The 20,508-nt window shown below is 43.9% G+C and overlaps 1 protein-coding gene across 1 annotated transcript; it reads right to left on the bottom strand.

Moving 5' to 3' along the window:
- Window positions 1-1,461: 1,461 nt before the first annotated feature.
- Window positions 1,462-19,384, bottom strand: CYTL1 (cytokine like 1). Its single transcript, XM_075194651.1, has 4 exons — window positions 19,156-19,384; window positions 19,027-19,071; window positions 14,890-15,018; window positions 1,462-2,277 (listed from the first exon to the last, which is right to left on the bottom strand). The coding sequence occupies exons 1-4, from the start codon at window positions 19,297-19,299 to the stop codon at window positions 2,197-2,199; spliced, it is 399 nt and encodes a 132-aa protein (XP_075050752.1). The 5' UTR covers window positions 19,300-19,384; the 3' UTR covers window positions 1,462-2,196.
- Window positions 19,385-20,508: the final 1,124 nt, after the last annotated feature.

Here is a 20,508-nt window from a genome sequence, read left to right as displayed (position 1 = left end):
TTTTCCCTGTATTTCCTGGTTTCCTGCAGTGTTTCCACTGGGCACATGGAGAAACTCAGCTTGTTATTTGACCACTGACATCACCAAGCAACCCACCAACATTGACTAGCTTTATTAAAGTGTCGACCGCAGCTATGAGCAGCATGTGAAGGATTCTGGGACAATGGCTATGTTGTGACAATGATTTTGGTATTCTGTGGGAGCTCTGCTGGATATGTGGGGTCACTGGTGCTGGTGTTCTGTGAAGGCACCCACTGGTATACTGTGGGGGCACAGGCTGTATTGTGGGGGCACTAGTACAATGATGCTGGTATTCTTTTAAGACACTGGTATAATGAGGTGACACTGATACAATGATGCAGGAATACCGTGGAGATATTTGTGCTAATCTAATATTGGGCAGTCTAAAAATTAGTTGGGCTTTCTAAAATATTATGCATAAATCTCTTTTATCAACACACATTGGGTGTCACAAACATTTCTGGTTTCTTAATTATGAATATATTTTTCAGGCCTGGAATAAAGCCTGTGTTCAGGGCTGATGCAGGAACCCTAGGCACCCCAGACGCCCCCTCCACTCCCAGCACGCCAACCCTGCTTGTGTGGGTTGTGACATCACTGTCTAGTGCTGTCCATTGTCAACATATATGAGCACCAGCCATCAGGTTTACAGGTAAGAAGCTGCCAGTTGCTGCCCCTACATGTCAGCAGCCAGCGTCCAGTATGGGGGTTCCATGGGGTAATTTGGAACACTGAATAAGTGAATTATGTCACTCAATCAGTTTTTGAGGCATCCCTTAAATCCTGGCAACCTAGACCACTGTACCTCTATTGTACACTAGCCATCACATTGGGATCTGTATTGCACACTAGCCATCAGATTGGTTCCTGCTTTATATACATGTTAGCAGAATAGGCTCTGCTAAACAAACTCTAGAGAGGCTCCCAAGTTAAAATAAGTTTTAGTTGTTTTTTTTTGCCAATATTATGTTAATTTTAATTAATATAGGACGAGTGATGAAACAACCGACTACAAGGCATCGCAACGAATGAAGAAGCCACCAAGAGTTGATGACGTCACTGGCGACTGCGACGCTGTTATCAGTGCTTCGCGGTCGCCAATGACGTCATCAACTCTTGCCGGCTTCTTCATTCGTCACGATGCCTTGCAGTCGGTTGTCACATCACTCGTCCTGGAGCCTGGTCGGGAAGGAGCCGTTTGCTGACAAGACGTTGGGGTAAGTCTGATCTGAATAATGATCATCATCGAACAAAGAATAACATCATTTACTCTTTCCACAGTGTTCTACACTAGTCAATGTGCTGTATTGTTGGCAAATAAAATGTTGTCACAATGACACTTGCAGGACACTGGTACTGGGCTTCTATGTTGTAAATGGCCCCTATAGGGAAAACGATGATGGAAAATGAGAAAACCAGAACAAATGGGAGCCCAAAAACTTATGACAATTTACCAATGATCAGGTACATATAAACCTTTAATTTATAGGTTTGTAATTTCAAGTGAAACATTTTATTTTCCAGTACAAAATAAAGAGAACAATAAAAACAAAGAAACAAATGTTTGTATATATAAAATACCTATAACACTGCTACACTCTAACACAACTTGAATGTGAGTGGATCCATCGTAGAATTTTTGCAGTTAAAAGTAATGGGCTTTTTCTTATTGGCCACAGATTAAATACATTGAAATTTGGAATATACCATAGGTGACACAATTGTTGGCTGAGATGCGTTACATTGAAGGCCTAAATTATGGACTATCAGAACTACAAAACTCTCTCCTTATGTGAAGAAGAGACCTACAAGCCTGCAACCTTAGCCAATTATTTTTATATTTCTTTGTAGATTAAAGAAAAATTTGAGCAAACAATTTACAATTGTCTTATAAAACAGAAAGTAATAGGTCCTCTTGTAGCCACCCAACTAACATAGTGTATCATGATGCCTACAAAGATTAGTAAACTATTTACTGTCGATCAAAGATTTTTCTTTGAGATCCCTAAATACTAGGCTTTAGTGGGTTAAGTTTATGTTTTGAACACAGCCTGCTAGTAGATATACATTAATAAAAGTTAATTTATTAGACACTGGTGTTCAAAATAATAAGCACATTTGATTAGAGCAGGCACAACCATACTATAGCCATTCAGGGGTGTAGCACTGTACACTTCATCTTGAAACAATTGTGGTGGGATTCAAAGTAGGCAACTGATCAAGAGCTTCACAGTCATCAGTAAAGAAGACCAAGTCCTGCAGAACATGAGAGAAAAGTGATATGAATTAGGTATATGTTACATCTGAGCAATGTGAACAAACAATGCATGTTTATTAATATACAGTATATTGACATAAATAACTTAATTTCCTTGTTCCCCATATTACATTCTCTATTTTCTTAAAGTTAAATTGTATTCATAGATAACAATGGAACAGTGCCCGAAGGATGATGATGATGAGTGTTATATTGGGTGTAATAGTGTACAGTTGGTGGATGCTGTAGGTGAGAATACAGGAACAGTGTTTAGTAATAGAATGTAAGACATACTGCCTTACAGTTAGTTTCTATTACTGCAATATTTTCTAACTTCCGACTGTCCCACCAGAATTGGGACAAGAGGCAGACATTTATGTGCGGGGGAGGGCTGGCAAATATTAGCCCGGGAGGGCAGGACACGACTCAGCAGCCTCTTAGGAACATTTTAAAATAAAAAAATGCAGTATCTCAGTGACCCAGCCCAAGGTAGCCCACTATGGGACTGACCCAGGGGGCAGATGCCCCCCTGCCCTCCAGCCCAGCCTGTCCCTGTCCTTACTTGTTCTTGCAATTTTGATTACCTGTTCTTGGTGTCTGAAGCTCGGTTGCTCTTGGCCAGACACTGAAACGTTGAGCCCTGTTTACAAAAGAGATTATATTCACCTCCTGGAAAGCCGAGCAAAAGGTAAAAACTCTAAGCTTCCCTCCACTGACATAAAATCAATAATACATTTCAAAAATAGGATTACCCCCTCTCCAGCCAACTACATTACATCAATAAAATCTAAGTTTAATAATGAGGCCCCTTTACCCCCAAGTATCCCCATACTTAAATTAATAGCATTCTTGTTTAATAAATAGACCTATTTCCCCCCCAGCCACACAATTACATTAAATTAATAACAACCACATTACATAAATAGCCCTTCTTCTTTCCAAATGCCAAACATTTAATTAATAGCCTCTGAACGACCCTGGCAATAAATTAATAGTCATATCATTCCACCATTAAATAGTACCCACCATCACACCACAAATTAATAGCATACAACCCCCACTAACTACAATCCACATTACACTAAGATGGCACTCACAATTACCTTCTATCTGAACTCTGTATGCTGTAGGAGACAGACTCTTCTGTCTGCCCCCCTGGCTGAGAACACATGTGAATGATTCGCATGTTAAGACATACGAAGTCCATGTGTGCCTTGCTGAGGCATGGAGAGACTGTTACAAGTGGACAGGGGAGAGGGTGGAGAAAGAAGGGGAGGCTGTCACATAGTGAGGAGACAATGGGAGACTGTCACATACTGAGGAGACAGGGGTGAGGCTGTCACATACTGACGAGAAAAAAGGGAGACTGTCACATACAGAGGAGACAGAGGGGAGGCTGTCACATACTGAGGAGACAGGGGGAGACTGTCACATACTGACGAGAAAGAGGGGAGACTGTCACATACTGAGTGTTACGAGCCGCCGCGGCTCGTCTCCTGGTTCTGCTAGCGTCCCGGCCGTCACCTTGACGACCGGGACGTCATTTTCACTTCCTGGTCGGCCGTTGCCAAGGCAACGGTCCGACGTTGATAATCTAGCACTGCGTCCCGGCGGTACTAGTGGTCGGGCGCATGCGCGCAATTTAACACAGCCTGTGGGCTGATTAATGTAATTATCATGGGGGCTGTGTGAGACTCAGAGCTAGGCTCTGATTGGTGGCTTGTAGTATTTAGGGCAGTGAGGTCTGCAGCCTCACTACCGGTTATAGCGTTCTGTCCTCAGTTCTGCTGCCTGCTTGTGCTATCCATTTTGGTTCCTGCTACCTTGGATTTGACTACCCGTGTTTTGACCCCTGCTTGTTATTGGACCTGTGACCCTTCTCTTCTGACCTTGACCTTTTGCCTGGAATTCGGATTTTGCCTCTCTGCCTGTGAGTTTGACCCTTCGCTTGCCCTTGGATATTGCATCTGTGCCTGTGACCTTTTGACCTAGGATTCTTCTTATACTACAGTCCACCAATCACTCCACTCCTGGGAACTCCTTTAAGTCAGTATACGTTACTCGACCCTCGGTCGGCCCGCAGCCCAGTCTGTCCCCACCACTAGGGGCTCCAGCGAACACCTTGCCTTCTAAATAGTTCCCGAGTTTCACTGTACTGACTTGGGAGTTCCTAACATTATAACCGGCCAAGGAAGATTGGTATCATACGGCCATGGACGGAGAAGAATCGAATCTGTCCCCAGCCCAGATTCTGGCCAACTAGATACAGGCGGTTTCCCAAGTGGTGCAGACTTTATCCCAGCGTCTGGCAGTTTAAGAAGGGGTTTCCAGAGACCGGCAGCTCCAGCAAGTTCCCACTGGTGACACACTGGAGCCTAAGATGAATTTGCCTGACCGATTCTCTGGAAGCAGGCCAGCCTTCCGTAATTTCAAAGAGAGCTGCAAATTGTACTTCCGTCTGAAACCACGTTCCTCTGGTTCCGAACAGCAGAGGGTAGGGATCATCATCTCATTACTCCAGGGCGACCTGCAGTCTTGGGCCTTCTCCTTGCCTTCCACAAATCCAGCCTTACAGTCTGTGGATGCCTTCTTTCAAGCTCTGGGGTTATTGTACGATGACCCGGACAGGGTAGCCTCAGCTGAGGCTCATCTCCGTACGCTAAGGCAAGGACGTCGCTCAGCGGAAGAGTATTGTGCGGAAATTCGGCGATGGTCCACTGATAGCGCCTGGAACGACCCAGCATTGTGAAGCCAATTTTGCTTAGGACTTACTGAGCAGATTAAGGATTCCTTAGTTCAGTATCCGATATCCGACACGCTGGAGAACCTGATGCAACTTGTCATAAAAATTGATCGTCGGATCAGAGAGAGAAAGGCTGAACGGGAGTCTGCTGCTCCGATGGATGTTTTCACAAGCTCTGATAACACTTTGCCCGATTCCTCTGAACCTATGCAATTGGGCGCTTATCGCTTGCCTCCGGAGGAACGCTCCAGAAGACGCTCACTAGGTTTGTGTATGTATTGTGGTCAACCAGGCCACTTAGTCCGTTCATGTCCCAGCAAGCCGGGAAACTCCAAAGCCTAAGTGCAGGTGAAGAGGTGCGCTTGGGTCTTCAGATTACCTCTTCAGACAATTCCTTATTAGTCCCTGGACGTCTAACTTTACGTGAGAGATCCATGGACTTTTCTTGACAGTGGTGCGGCTGGTAATTTCCTGGATATGCATTTGGCTCAGACACTTGATATTCCACATATCAGGTTAGGATCAAGCATCACCACATGTGGTTTGGATGGTAACCCCTTGCCTAGGGGAAGGATTCTCGCCAGGACTCCAATGGTTCGGTTGTCTGTAGGAGTCCCCCATATGGAGGAGCTCTCCTTTTATCTCATCTCTTGTCCCTCTGCTCCTTTGATATTGGGGTATCCATGGCTTCGCAGTCATAACCCCCTTATTGATTGGAAAAACAGGGGAGATTGTCCGTTGGAGTCCCGGGTGCTCTACGTCCTGCTTGCCTCTTAGAATTATACAGCCTAGTCCAGAATTGTTGCCGGTACCCTATCAGGACTTCAGTGATGTCTTTTGCAAGAAGAAAGCTGATTCACTTCCACCACACCGGGAATACGACTGCGCCATTGAATTGGTACCCGGTTCTAAGTTGCCCAAAGGGCGTTTATATTCACTATCCCTTACTGAAACTCAGGCCATGGAATTATATGTAAAAGAAAACCTCGAGAAAGGGTTCATCCGCCCTTCTAAGTCCCCGATTGGCGCAGGTTGTTTTTTCGTTTCTAAAAAAGATGGCAGCCTGAGGCCTTGCATCGATTTCCGTGGACTAAATAGTATCACGATTAAGAATATGTATCCGTTACCCTTGATCTCTGTTCTGTTCGATCAATTAAAAACAGCTACTGTATTCTCTAAAATTGACCTCCGAGGGGCCTACAATCTTATCCGAATCAGGAAGGGGGATGAGTGGAAGACTGCCTTTAATACCCACTCGGGACATTACGAATATCTCGTAATGCAATTCGGTTTGTGCAACGCTCCGGCAGTCTTTCAGGATCTGATTAACGATGTATTACGTGAGTTCTTGGGAAAAACAGTGGTTGTTTATTTGGATGACATCTTAATTTATTCTGAATCCCTATCTCAGCATCGTCAGCATGTCCGCCAGGTTTTATTGAGATTGCGTGAACATCATCTGTACGCAAAACGGGAGAAATGCGAATTCGAGGTGTCCACAGTGGCATTCCTGGGTTATATCATCTCCTCATCAGGATTCGCTATGGATCCCGCCAAGGTGCAGGCAATTCAGGATTGGGTCCTACCTACTAACTTGAAGGCGATCCAAAGATTCCTTGGCTTTGCCAATTATTACCGTAGGTTTATTGGCTCATTCTCCTCGTTAGTGGCTCCTATCACTGCCCTCACTCGAAAAGGAGCAAACCCAGCGGAGTGGTCCGCAGAAGCACTGGCGAGTTTTTCAGCTCTCAAAGCTGCATTCATTTCCGCCCCAGTCCTTAGACACCCTGACCCAGGACTTCCGTTTATTGTGGAGGTGGATACTTCGGATGTCGGTGCTGGTGCTATTCTCTCTCAGAAAGACTCACAGAGTAAAAAACTACATCCTTGTGCATTTTTCTCGAGAAAATTTCTGCCAGCGGAATGTAATTATGACGTCGGAAACCGTGAACTATTGGCTGTTAAGTTGGCATTGGAGGAATGGCGACATTGGTTGGAGGGGGCTGCACACACCATTACCATCTTCACAGACCATAAAAACCTCCAATATATTCAGACTGCAAAAACTCTGAATCCCAGGCAGGCTCGCTGGGCCCTATTCTTCACCAGATTTAGGTTCATCATCACATTTCGTCCAGGTGCAAAAAATATTAAGGCTGATTCTTTGTCCCGAAGTTTTTTGGCTCAGCATCCTCAAACTCCTGACTCGCAGTCTATTATTCCTTCCACTTCAATTCATCTCGGACTCACCCAGGATCTGGGAGCCACTATCCAACACTTCCAGAAAATTGCTCCCGTTCAGACACCTCTCAACAAGTTATTTGTCCCGGTTCATCTAAGGAGACCTGTCCTCATAGAGGGTCACAACAACCGCTCTGCTGGTCTTCCGGGAATTCGTAGGACTATTGAAATCCTTTCTCGCTGGCTTTGGTGGCCCACCTTATCGGATGATGTGGAGACTTACGTTCGTGCCTGTCCTGAGTGTGCTAGAAACAAATCTGCTAGGAACCGTCCTGCTGGTCTACTGCTACCCTTGCCTGCTCCAAGCAGACCTTGGTCCCATCTTTCGATGGATTTTATTGTTGACCGTCCAGTATCTGCAGGCCATAACACCATTTGGGTAGTCGTGGACCGATTCAGTAAGATGGCACATTTTATATCCTTACCCAAACTACCGGATGCCAAGACTTTGGCTACCGTGTTCCTGACCCACATCTTTCGTCTCCATGGTCTTCCTGAAGACATCGTCTCGGACAGAGGATCTCAGTTTATTGCACGATTCTGGAGATCTTTTTGTAAGTCCATTGGGATCACTATCAGTTTGTCCTCAGCGTATCACCTGCAGTCGAATGGACAGACAGAAAGAACCAACCAGTCCTTGGAACAGTTTTTACGCATCTATGTTTCAAAGTTTCATGATAACTGGTCCTCTCTCTTGCCCTAGGCGGAATTCGCTTACAACAATTCCTGCCATTCCACAATACACACATCTCCGTTCTTCTGCAACCTTGGATTTCACCCGAAGTCTAACTCTTTCTCTACTGCTGTTCCCAGTGATTCTTTTACGGCTAGGTTGAGATCTATCTGGAAAAAGGTGCACTCTGCCCTGGGTCAAGCCTTGCAAAAATCCAAGGCTTTCGCTGATCGCCATCGTGTGCCATGTTCTCTGAAGGTGGGAGATCGAGTTTGGTTGTCCACACAGAACATCAAGTTGAGGCAACCTTGCAAGAAACTGGGGCCCCGATACATTGGACCATTTTCAATTGAGAAAAAGATAAACCCAGTGGCTTTCAGGTTGAAACTTCCACCGTCTTTAAAAATACCATCTACTTTCCATTGTTTGCTTCTGAAGAAAGTCGCTGCTCCCAGCAGATTCAGTCAGCCTTCCTCTAGCAGGCCCCGGCCGTTGGATGTGAATGGAGACCAGGAATATATCATTGAAAGAATCCTTGACTCAAGGAGAGTCCAAGGCCAAGTTCAGTTTCTGGTGCACTGGAAGGGTTATGGCCCTGAGGAGCGATGCTGGATACCGCGGAGGCGTCTCCATGCTGGGAGACTCATTAGAGAATTTTTCAGGAAATTTCCTACTAAACCGGGGTGTCGGGGTTCCTTAACCCGTCCTCAAGGGGGGGGTACTGTTACGAGCCGCCGCGGCTCGTCTCCTGGTTCTGCTAGCGTCCCGGCCGTCACCTTGACGACCGGGACGTCATTTCCACTTCCTGGTCGGCCGTTGCCAAGGCAACGGTCCGACGCTGATAATCTAGCGCTGCGTCCCGGCGGTACTAGTGGCCGGGCGCATGCGCGCAATTTAACACAGTCTGTGGGCTGATTAATGTAATTATCATGGGGGCTGTGTGAGACTCAGAGCTAGGCTCTGATTGGTGGCTTGTGGTATTTAGGGCAGTGAGGTCTGCAGCCTCACTGCCGGTTATAGCGTTCTGTCCTCAGTTCTGCTGCCTGCTTGTGCTATCCATTTTGGTTCCTGCTACCTTGGATTTGACTACCCGTGTTTTGACCCCTGCTTGTTATTGGACCTGTGACCCTTCTCTTCTGACCTTGACCTTTTGCCTGGAATTCGGATTTTGCCTCTCTGCCTGTGAGTTTGACCCTTCGCTTGCCCTTGGATATTGCATCTGTGCCTGTGACCTTTTGACCTAGGATTCTTCTTATACTACAGTCCACCAATCACTCCACTCCTGGGAACTCCTTTAAGTCAGTATACGTTACTCGACCCTCGGTCGGCCCGCAGCCCAGTCTGTCCCCACCACTAGGGGCTCCAGCGAACACCTGGCCTTCTGAGTAGTTCCCGAGTTTCACTGTACTGACTTGGGAGTTCCTAACACTGAGGAGACAGAGTGGAGACTGTCACATACTGAGGAGACAGAGGGAAGGCTGTCACATACTGAGGAGATAGAGGGGAGGCTGTCACATACAGAGGAGACAGAGGGGAGGTTGTCACATACAAAGGAGACAGAGGGGAGGTTGTCACATACTGGGAAGACAGAGGGAAGGCTGTCACATACTGAGGAGCCAGAGGGGAGGCTGTCACATACTGAGGAGACAGAGGGAAGGCTGTCACATACTGAGGAGATAGAGGGGAGGCTGTCACATACAGAGGAGACAGAGGGGAGGTTGTCACATACTGAGAAGACAGAGGTGAGACTGTCACATACTGAGGAGACAGAGGGAAGGCTGTCACATACTGAGGAGATAGAGGGGAGGCTGTCACATACTGAGAAGACAGAGGGAAGGCTGTCACATACTGAGGAGATAGAGGGGAGGCTGTCACATACAGAGGAGACAGAGGGGAGGTTGTCACATAATGAGAAGACAGAGGGAAGGCTGTCACATACTGAGGAGACAGAGGGAAGGCTGTCACATACAGAGGAGACAGAGGGGAGGTTGTCACATACTGAGAAGACAGAGGGGAGACTGTCACATACTGAGGAGACAGAGGGAAGGCTGTCACATACTGAGGAGATAGAGGGGAGGCTGTCACATACTGAGAAGACAGAGGGAAGGCTGTCACATACTGAGGAGCCAGAGGGGAGGCTGTCACATAGTAAGGAGACAGGGGGAGGCTGTCACATACTGAGGAGACAGGAGGCACAGTCTGAGGGATTTTAATAGAGGCTCTCACATTTGGAGGGGAGGGAGAGGGAGTTTGTCACAATCAGAGGTTAGGTTGTCACACACAGAGGTGAGACAGAGGGGGGGGGGGAAGAGGGGGTGGCTGCCACAATTTGAGGGGAGGGAGAGGGGCAGAAATATTCCATATTATTGGGAGGGAGAGAGAGGCTGTCACACGTGAAGGGGAGGGAGAAGGAGGTTGCCGTGTCGAGTGGAGATGAGAACTATGAGGGTATGCGGGGTGGAGACAGAGAGGAAGGCTGTCACATGTGGAAGGGTGAGACCTAAGGAGAAGCTGTCACACAAGCAGAGAGGGGTGAGCCTGCCACAAAGAGGAGGGGAGGAAGGAGAGGAAGTGGGAAAACAAAGGCTGTTGCATGCTGAGCGGGGTGGGAGGATACTGATGAGGAGGCTGTTAGACGTAGAGGGGAGGCAGGGGGGATCATGAAGGGGAAAGCATACCTCCCTACTGTCCTGATTTAGGTGGGACAGTCCTGATTTGAGGGCTCTGTTCTGCCATCTCGATCGGGACAGATTTGTTGGAATGTTGGGAGGTATTCTGTTCACTGCTGCACGGTATGACAGAGCAGCTGTGAATGGGTGCCAGAAATGGTGTTTGTAGGGGGGTACAGGTCAGCTTAGCACTTCAAAAGTGCTAGGCATGCCCTGGGAGTGTGGCCAGGCCTTATTGTGCCATGGTCAGGTCCCCATTGTGCCATAGTCATGCCCCCATTGTGCCGTGGGTATGCCTCCATTGTTCAGTGCCCGCAGCCAGAGAAACTAATGTTGGGTGATAAGGAAAATGGGGGCTATCACACACTGAGGGAGAGAGAGGCTTTTACTCATGGAGGATAGGGGAGTCCTTTACTCACAGAGGGGTGGGAGAAACAGGGGGAAGCTGTCACATGTGGATGGGAAGGACGGGAGAGAGAAAGGGAGGCTGTCACATGTGGAAGGAGAGACAAAAAGAGAAGCTGTCATAATAACAAATACGGTTGAGATACTGAGGGAGGCCACATGCAGAGAGGAGGCAGGCCGGGCTCCGATAATTTGTACTCGCTTCAGTTCACCTGTACAGGCCTATTGTCAATCCGTCCTTGGCTGTTACTTTTTCTCCTCTTAGTTGATAATGCCTGGACAAGAACCTTTACATCACTGGTGTGGGTGAGTGAGCCTTTAATTTATCCAAGAGATGACTTGTGAATAAAGCTTCTCCCAGACATGGAACTATATATGTCTTGCTCTTCAGGAAAGTCTCCAATATCTTCCGACTTATATAGGGGATCATTTAGTGTTAGAACTGTCTGGTTTCTTTGCATAAAATAAGCTCTTCTGTATTGCATATTTGCACCAAAAATGCGTACGCATGCGTTCCTTTCAAGGATTTTTTTATATAACTGACTTGCATCTCCGTAGGCCTGGAGAGACTTAACGGGGAACGCAAGCATAGGGCAGTACAGTATAGTAGAGTACAGTAAGGACGTTTTAAGATCATTGGGATACAATTAGAGGTGGTTGCATGGACAGATACACATGTAAGGAGGTGTATCTCTCATGGGTGCTTGACCCCTGGAGCAAAAGTCCAGGTTGATGATCATCATCATTTGCAGAGTTAAAAAAGTCACACTGTGACCACTGCAGAATGGCCTGGGAAAAATCAGCCCCTTGCAGATGTCACTATGGCTCTTCCCAAAATCCCTGGCTGGTGTGTGTTGGGGTAATTCATTTTTAGTAAAAAAGTAAAAAAATTGTATTTTAATATGTGGCACTACAGTTCTAGAAAGCACTGGCAGCCATTGTTTGCTTGGGTACACTGACAATTACAGAGTTACTAGCGCCATCATACTCATGGCTGCCAGATCATACTAGCGCTTGTAGAAGAGGGAGTGAATACAGCATGCTGACTGACAGCTATGATTGCCAGGGATCATTTCCCTGTATATCACACCTTTCATTTACTTCTGGTTAGTGCATGGAAATAAGTGTATTAAATTCAATGCATTGCAGGTTGTCAGTTTTGTGGAATGATTTATCCACTGGTTATCTTTAAATTAAGCAATTGATTTAGTAAAAGTTGATTTAGGGTATGTACAAAATATACATTAAATTTGTCTGAAAGCGGAGAACACATTTTACGCAACTGTAAGTTAAAAAAAAGGGAAAATCGCTATAATACACTATGGGAAGAAGGCAAACTGGCAGAGGCAGTGTGATGCTCTGGGCAATGTTCTACTGGGAGACCTTGGGTCCTGGCATTCATGTGCATGCTTCTGTGACGCGTACCACAGACCTAAACATTGTTGCAGACCAAGTACACCCCTTCATGGTAATGGTATTTCCTGATGGCAGTGGCCTCTTTCAGCAGGATAATGAGCCCTGGCACACTGCAAAAATTGTTTAGGAATGGTTTAAAGAACATGACAATGAGTTCACGGTGTTGATTTGACCTCCAAATTCCCCAGATCTCAATCTGATCGACCATCTGTGGGCTGTGCTGGACAAACAATTACCAGCCATGGAGGCCGCACCGCGCAACTTACAGGGCTTAAGGGATCTGCTGCTAACGTCTTTTCTTGGTGCCAGATGCCACAGGAGACCTTCAGAGGCCTTGTGGAGTCCATGCCTCGACAAAGCTGTTTTGGTGGCATGATGGGGACCAACACAATATTAGGCAGGTGGGTTATATATTTATTTATATTAGTATAGGGTGATTCAAAAGTCGCAGTACACCCTTTTATTTCAAAAACTCTACAGGAAATTGGGAAACCTGAATACTCCAGTAAGGTATGGGTGGCGTGGTATATCTTTTACGGTATGTACCAAACATGGGCGCCATCTTGAAATCGGCCCAATTCCTGTAGAGTTTTTGAAATAAAAGGGTGTACTGCGACTTTTGAATCACCCTGTACATACAAATTTACTGTAGACCTACCAATGGCATTGTAATCAGAGCCATAAGTAGGACGGTGCAACATGTGTGATTGTAAAGGGCTAACCACATTCTCTGCTAGGTATGACCCCTCAGTTTGTTGGCCATGGCCCTTCCTATGATCACTCCCACTAAGTGGAAGAGGAGATGGGCACTACTGTTTTCTCTCACCCAGGACACGAAAATCCCTCGTTACACAACTATGTATCAATGAACATCATTGATACAATAAAGTTCATTGAGGTCTATTTGCACATAACCTATCAGAGTGTCCTTTTTTACGCTCTAACCAATCCAAGCAAAGCTGCTCTGGATTGGTTAGTTGTGGACAGGACCGCGACCTGTCATTCGCATCACAGCTCCTCAAGGAGCAAGCTGTTATTATCTATCAGGAAGAACATTTGTATGGATTTAGCTGTATAATAAAGTGTAGAATAAGGCTTTGGGGTGAGTGTTTACTTAAATGAAACTACATTTACTATGGTGTGTTTTTTTTTTTTGTTAAAGGATTTTACTATGTGGCACTACGGGTCCTAGGTCCCAGAATGCTCTAGCAGCCATGGGTAGGCAGACACTTGTAGCTTTACAAGCGCCAGCATACTCTAGCAGATTATAGTAGCCAGGGGTTGCTCAAACTAGTAGAGACACCTATTAAAATACTATTTTTCTACTAATACTTTTCTAAGCTAATTTCTCCAACAGTGATGTTGGTAGAATCTCAAGTATTTTTAACACCGGGGCTGATTTGTCCTGGGGGTGGGCACATTTGGCTGTCCAGATTGCCCTAGGGAATTGAGCTCCATGCTGAACAGACTGGAGCTGTGTCCCACTATGACAGGGGGGCCCTTTTATAGTGTAACTTGCTCAGTCTGTCATAGCTTGGTGCTGGTTGTGGCCTTCGGGGGGGGTGAAAGCAGGCTGTTCGTTAAAACACATTAGCGGTAAACAGTTGGTGTTTGGTTCACTCTGGGGACAACTGATGATTTGTATTTATATATTTATTTTATTATAAATATAAATCTATAAATAGAGAAAGCCACTCATCATCATCATCATCATCAAGTTAACAAGGTTGACTGACATATTAACAGACATTTCTAGATTGTGGGCGCACCATGACAAAAATAAATCATATTTTGATGCGCTTTAAATATATCTTCATGCAGTCGCATTCCAACATACTGTTTTAAGTTGCATCTATCTTGTACTTTTCAGGCACGCATTTTGGACGTAAATGCGCCCAACTCTATATGACCCCGTTATTGCCTTAAACTGAGATATTTCATTATAACTATCATGCATGTAATCATGTAAAATTCAAAACAAATACTGTGCTGCCAAAGCAAGTGGCATAGAAATGTTTGATTCCCTTCAGCCTATTTATATGTTTTAGACATTTGTGAACCTTCAACCAGTGACATAACTAAATTTCCACCAAAACATGCCTCAAGACCTCCTCGATGCTTGTGTGGAAAGAGTGTCACAGGGAAGCATATGGTACCACAGCACAGTATATTGTGATAAACATTATATTATATAGGTTCTATAATGGTCACTACACCTCCTTTCCTTCACATAAGTTAATTACAGCTTTCACACTAATTGGACAGTAGTTAAGTCACGCTATTTAAACAAGTGTCTGAGCTTATAGGAGCATGAAACATTTTGTTTCCTTTGCACTCCTATCCAGCCAACATGGCCCAAAAACACATCTCCGCAGTAGCCCTAACATTCCTTGAACAAACAGGCCAATAACTGTGTTAACGCCGTGTTTTTCTAAATTTCATTCATAAAATGAAAACAACATACTCTTCTGCAGACTGAATTCATGATGTTATATAAGTTTCGCACTTTCTTCTTTAAAGCTGTCACTCTTGGCAATCTTCCACATTTTGGGACTGATATAAACTCGCGCAATCTTGTCATTACACAGGAATTCTGAAACAGAGCAATGTAGGATTAATTAAACTTGTTCGTCTGTATCTATTCAAACGACTAAATTGTTTACTATAAATAACACTAAACAAAATGCATATTCTACTACCTTCGTTGCACAAATAAAAGAGCAAAATTCTTATTCTTAACTTAAAAAAAGAGCAAACATTTGACCCTTTCAGGGCCAGATGTTTTATTTGATGTGTTCACTCGAGAGTTTAGGCCGATTCTAGTGATGCATCAGTGTAACGCTCCGGTCTGCAAACGGGTACCTGTCTCGTTACCTGCATCTCATTGATCTGGAAACTGCCATGTTTCAGCGTCAGACACTATTCATTCATTCAGCTATTATCAGATCTGCGCAGGTGCAAGTCTATTGCACTTCAGGGCCTCCTCTCTCTTTTCATTGGCTAAGCATTATTGGAGCACTATTTAAACCACCTGGGTTCACCTGTCTGATGCCTGTTCATCAAGCTCACCTCCTGCAGCCTGTGGTTCTGGTTCCTGTTCTCCTTGTGGTTTGCGTGTATTCCAGCCTGCCCTCAGTTCGTGGCCTGTGTTGAACTATCGCTGCTTCAGTACCTCTCTTACCATCTCCAGTGTACTTTATCGTGACAGCTCTGGTTCTCTCATCGCTACCACTCAGAGCCGCTACTACATCTGTGACTCATCAGCTGTTATTCCGAGTTATCTGCGCTATTCCAGCCTGCTCTCAGTTCGTGGCCTGTGTTGAACTATCATTGCTCCAGTACCTCTCTTCCTGTATCTATACCACTTACCTGTGGGATCCATCATTTCTTCCTGCTTTGCCTGGCTCCTCCACATGGTTCTGATGTTCACTCACTCGCGGGACCGCAACCTGCAGGTTTGGTGCCGCTAAGACCATACCTCCTTGCGGGGGTTCCTGGATTAAAACCACTGGCCTGTTTGACTCCGTGCCCGTGGGTGGGCCTAGCCATGTTCAGCAGAGCCTAGGGATCTATTTCCAGTAAGCCAACCGTGACAATCAGATTTGTCAGGGATAACATTTGAATATGCTTTCTGGACGTATTGGTCTTTCTTTTGGTACTATAAATACTACAAGTAAATATATTTTAGATTTAAAGGCATTACATAGGGAAAATTCACTTTTCCGGTATTCTTTCCTAAGCAAGTTTTAGACAATTAATTCAACACACTAAAATCTGTAATCTCTCTGTCTACTGGTATCTTATTCAAGCACGCATTGATATCTCCTATTCTGAGAAAACAAAGTTTGGTCCAAACGCTCTCTCAAATTACTGTCCCATGCCCTTCCAAGCTTCTTGACAGAATTGACTATATACGCTTCGCATGCTTTATTTTCTCACACAACCTACAGGACCCTCTTCAGTCCCAACACTCCACAGTGACTGTACTGACTAAGGTTGTCCATGATTTGATCACTGCTAAATGTAAAGGCCATTACTCTATTCTAATTCTCTTGGATCTCTCTGCTGCATTTGACATTGGTCTTCAGGACACTGTCCTATCCTTGTTCTCATCCTACCTGTCTAATCCCGCTTCAAGTGCTTGCTTCTCTGTATCCACCTTCCCTCTGCTTCCTTTATCGATTGGAGTACGACAAGGCTCAGGCCAAGGACCTCTGCTATGAGCTATCTATACCACCTCTCTTGGAAAACTAATAAGCTCCTTTGCATGTCAGTATCATCTCTATGTGTTTTGGCTAGCGTCCCAAACATAAACTCCTAGAACAAGCAGTAGAGGTCTGCGTGCATAGCAGTCGTCTTTCCTGTAGATCAAGTTTTGCTAACAGGTACTAAGTTACCCCCAGGTCTTAACTCATATGTAGTAAGAGCTTATGTTTGGTGACCGTAGCACAGATGGTAGGAGGATGTCCAGGAGACAGAGTAAATTCTAGCTGATGGCCGCGGGCCGGCAATCTGGTGGAGGTCAGGGCAACAGGCAAACAGGCAAGGTCTGGTAAACAGGCAGAGGTCAGGGCAACAGGCAAACAGGCAATGTCTGGTAAACAAGTATTTAATCAAAACACTTTAAAAACTTTAATTTACCCAATCATCATTTCCAGCATAGACTATTGCAATACCATCCTTATTGCTCTTTCCTGAATTATACTCTCACCTTTACAACCTATTTTGCATGCAGCGACTAGATTGATTTTCTGTGAAAACTGCTCCTTCACTCAACTTACATCTCTTCACTTGTTCTAAAATATCTCCCAACTTGACACCTACGTTCTTCACAAGATCTGTGTCTCTCATCCATAATCATTACCTGCTCCCATTCCTGCTTACAGGATTTTTTCCGGGCTGCACGCACTTTGTGAAATTTCTTTCTTCTCACAACAAGACTTTCCACTAGTCTTCAAACCTTCAAGCATTATCTGAAAACCCACCTCTTAAGGCTAGCTTATAAAATTCCTGAACCACCCTTTTAAGTTCCATAGAGTACCCTATTCCACCCTCTACACAGTTCATATAAGACTTCCATGTGTTCTATCTAAACTCAATCAGCCCTGTGACCCCTGACCCCCTGACCAACATTGTTGTGTGTCTGGATCATAGCCCACTAAGCACTTTTTAATTGGCTGGACCAATATGCAATTTGTAGCACTGATCCTCATGTATCAAACTCCCATTGTCGTATAGACTGTAAGCTGGTGAGCATGGCCCTCTTACCTCTCTGTCTGTCTTTAATACCCAGTCTCTTTTTATTACTGTGTTGTTCCCAGTTGTAAAGCGCTATGGAATATGCTGATGATGGAATATGGAATATGCTGATATATAAATAAATGATAATAATAATAATAATAATAATAATAATAATAATAATAATAATATTAATAATACAATGAAGTACTATTATCCATTAAAAAGTCTCGGCAAGCCCTAGCACCCATTGACTGGTAGGCCATGCGCACTTTCAAAAACAGTTTTATTTAAGATACACCAAGAGGAGCATGTAATAAAACCAGTGATTTTCACATGTTACAATTTAGTTGCACACAGGTTTTTAAATATTATACAAATTAATTTGATTAAACTCTAGCCCAATATAACCCAAATATTAGTTGCTGTGAATGCAGCCGTCTACAGTATAATATATATGCTACATTTTCTGGTTTGGTAAAAATAAAATATATAATGTATAGCATACAGTACTGTATCATACTCTCCAGCTTGACAATGCTGCTTCCATAATTCCTACTTACTTTCTTTATACAGTAACCTGGTCAACTAAATAAATTATTGACTTTTTCAATATTAATTCAATTCAATACATATACCTCAGTTGTAAGAGCAAGTAGGAGAAAATAAAGGATGTACAGTGATATTGGTCATGTTACTTTTGTGTAATACATAAATATATATATCCCGACCATGGCCTTATCTGTGTGGAGTTTGTATGTTCTCCCTGTGTTTGCGTGGGTTTCCTCTGGGTGCTCCGGTTTCCTCCCACACTCCAAAAACATACTAGTAGGTTAATTGGCTGCTATCAAAATTGACCCTAGTCTCCTCTACCTGTCTGTCTGTCTGTCTGTGAGTGTGTGTCTATATTAGGGAATTTAGACTGTAAGCTCCAATGGGGCAGGGACTGATGTGAATGAGTTCTCTGTACAGCGCTGCGAAATCAGTGGCGCTATAGAAATAAATGATGATGATGATGATGATATATATATATATATATATATATATATATGTATATATATATATATTCCTGTAAATAATAACCATATTAACAGTGAAGTCTGCTATCATCGCTTATAAACAATGACTTCTGTTGTCTTCCCTTTAATATTCATTGTGTATTATAAAGAATAATGGACCCCATACTGTACATGGTTATGGATAATAGAAATCGCCAATGATTTCTGTGACCTGTATAATGCATTTGGCCTATAGCTTCATCCTTGTATATAGTTAAAGAGCCCGTCTGTGACTTCTACCATCACTCTAATGTCCAGTAGGGTGGGTCCTACTCATAAAACCATCATAAAATCATAATACTCACGTGTATGTCCAAGTAAAGCATTGGCAGAAAGTCCATGCATGGCCCCTGTTTTAAAAAGCAACAGATGAAAGCTATTATAACAAGATGATTGTAATCCTCCTATCTGCTCTGAATCTTCCAGTAACTTACAGCTGGCACAATCCTCTGCAACGTTTGAAAAGACTCTGTGATTTCCTTGCTCAGAGCTACCACTCTGGAATAACACGTCAGGGGAGCAGAGTCAGTGAAAAGGAAGAATATATGAAGTGCTAAGATAGTCTGCAAAAGCTTCATTACTGTTTGCAGATTGTCAGCAAAGCGCTGCTAATGGTTCTCTCTGTGGTTTGTAAATCAATGCACACATAACTGGGCAGTCACCACCAATTTATACAAACAGCTGAATCGAGGAAGGGAAGCAGCTTTAGGCTGTAAGCCAAGGGGCAGATGGATGTTTACATTTCAAGCAAAGTCAGAAACAAGAGTTTCGTAACCTTACCAAAAGGTAGACACAGGAGGAATAACAAAAACACATATGGGGAAAATTATTTCTGCTGAAAGAAAAACAAATAAGCTCTATTTATTTAAATTCATAGTTACTGTATTTTTTATTGAGGTGGTCAATTTTATGAAGTGTTTTCCATTTCTGACAAAAATATTTCATTGCTTTAAATGAAAATTTACTTTGTGAGCTATAAACATCCTGATGGGATCTCCCCCCAGACCCACCTCTTAAATATTTGCTCTTGGAAGTAGGCAGCATATATCCTATATATAAAGATATACAGCAGGCCTCATTCATCTTGGGACACAATGTGAATGTACTTGCGTTTAAACAAGTACAAGCGGATCTCAAGAAACGCTTCCATTTAAATATAGGTATAAGTACACTCTGGTTATATGTCTCTGTGTATGCAGAGAGACAGAACTCACTGCAGGATACGCACATGCATATGTGCAATATAAAACCCCATCAGAATGCATGGAACAAATACAATTAATTTACAACTATTAATACTCTAATCATTATAAAATTATAAAATTATATTTACAACTATTAATACTATAATCATTATTACACTTTGTTTTACATTTTTTTTAACATGAAATACAAAAATCAGGATGTTCTTAATGGGTACTGTACATAAAATGCAGTGTTATAGTCTCTCTTACTTGCAAACACATGTTCTGGCATTCATACGTTTCAGTCATCACTATCAGTCAGCGCTTACACCTGCCCTGTAGCTGGTGCAATTGATAGGGCTGACAAAAATGTACCTAAAACATCCCAAAGCTTGAATCGGACGAATGTGTGCACCTCAATCTTTCTGCACATTGCCTATGGGCCCCATTTTCCCATGCCCGTTCCACCCATCAAGCTGTAGGTAGTTGGAAGTGTCATTTGTGTTTGGACTTAAATTGGATGCAATTGCGCTCATCATCATTTATTTATATATAGCGCCAACATATTCCGTAGCACTTTACAATTGGGTACAAATACAGTAA

The sequence above is a fragment of the Mixophyes fleayi genome, chromosome 1 (assembly GCF_038048845.1).
Source record: "Mixophyes fleayi isolate aMixFle1 chromosome 1, aMixFle1.hap1, whole genome shotgun sequence".
Lineage (NCBI taxonomy): Eukaryota > Metazoa > Chordata > Amphibia > Anura > Limnodynastidae > Mixophyes > Mixophyes fleayi.
Note: the sequence above shows the minus strand (reverse complement) of the source record. Positions and strands in the feature narration are given on the sequence as shown.

Coding starts and splice junctions, on each gene's coding strand:
- CYTL1 (XM_075194651.1), bottom strand. CDS start 19,299: ATGAAGCTTTTGCAGACTATCTTAGCACTTCATATATTCTTCCTTTTC. Junction 19,072..19,155: donor TGCAGAGGATTGTGCCAGCT/GTAAGTTACTGG, acceptor TTTTTAAAACAG/GGGCCATGCATGGACTTTCT. Junction 15,019..19,026: donor TGCTTTACTTGGACATACAC/GTGAGTATTATG, acceptor GCTCTGTTTCAG/AATTCCTGTGTAATGACAAG.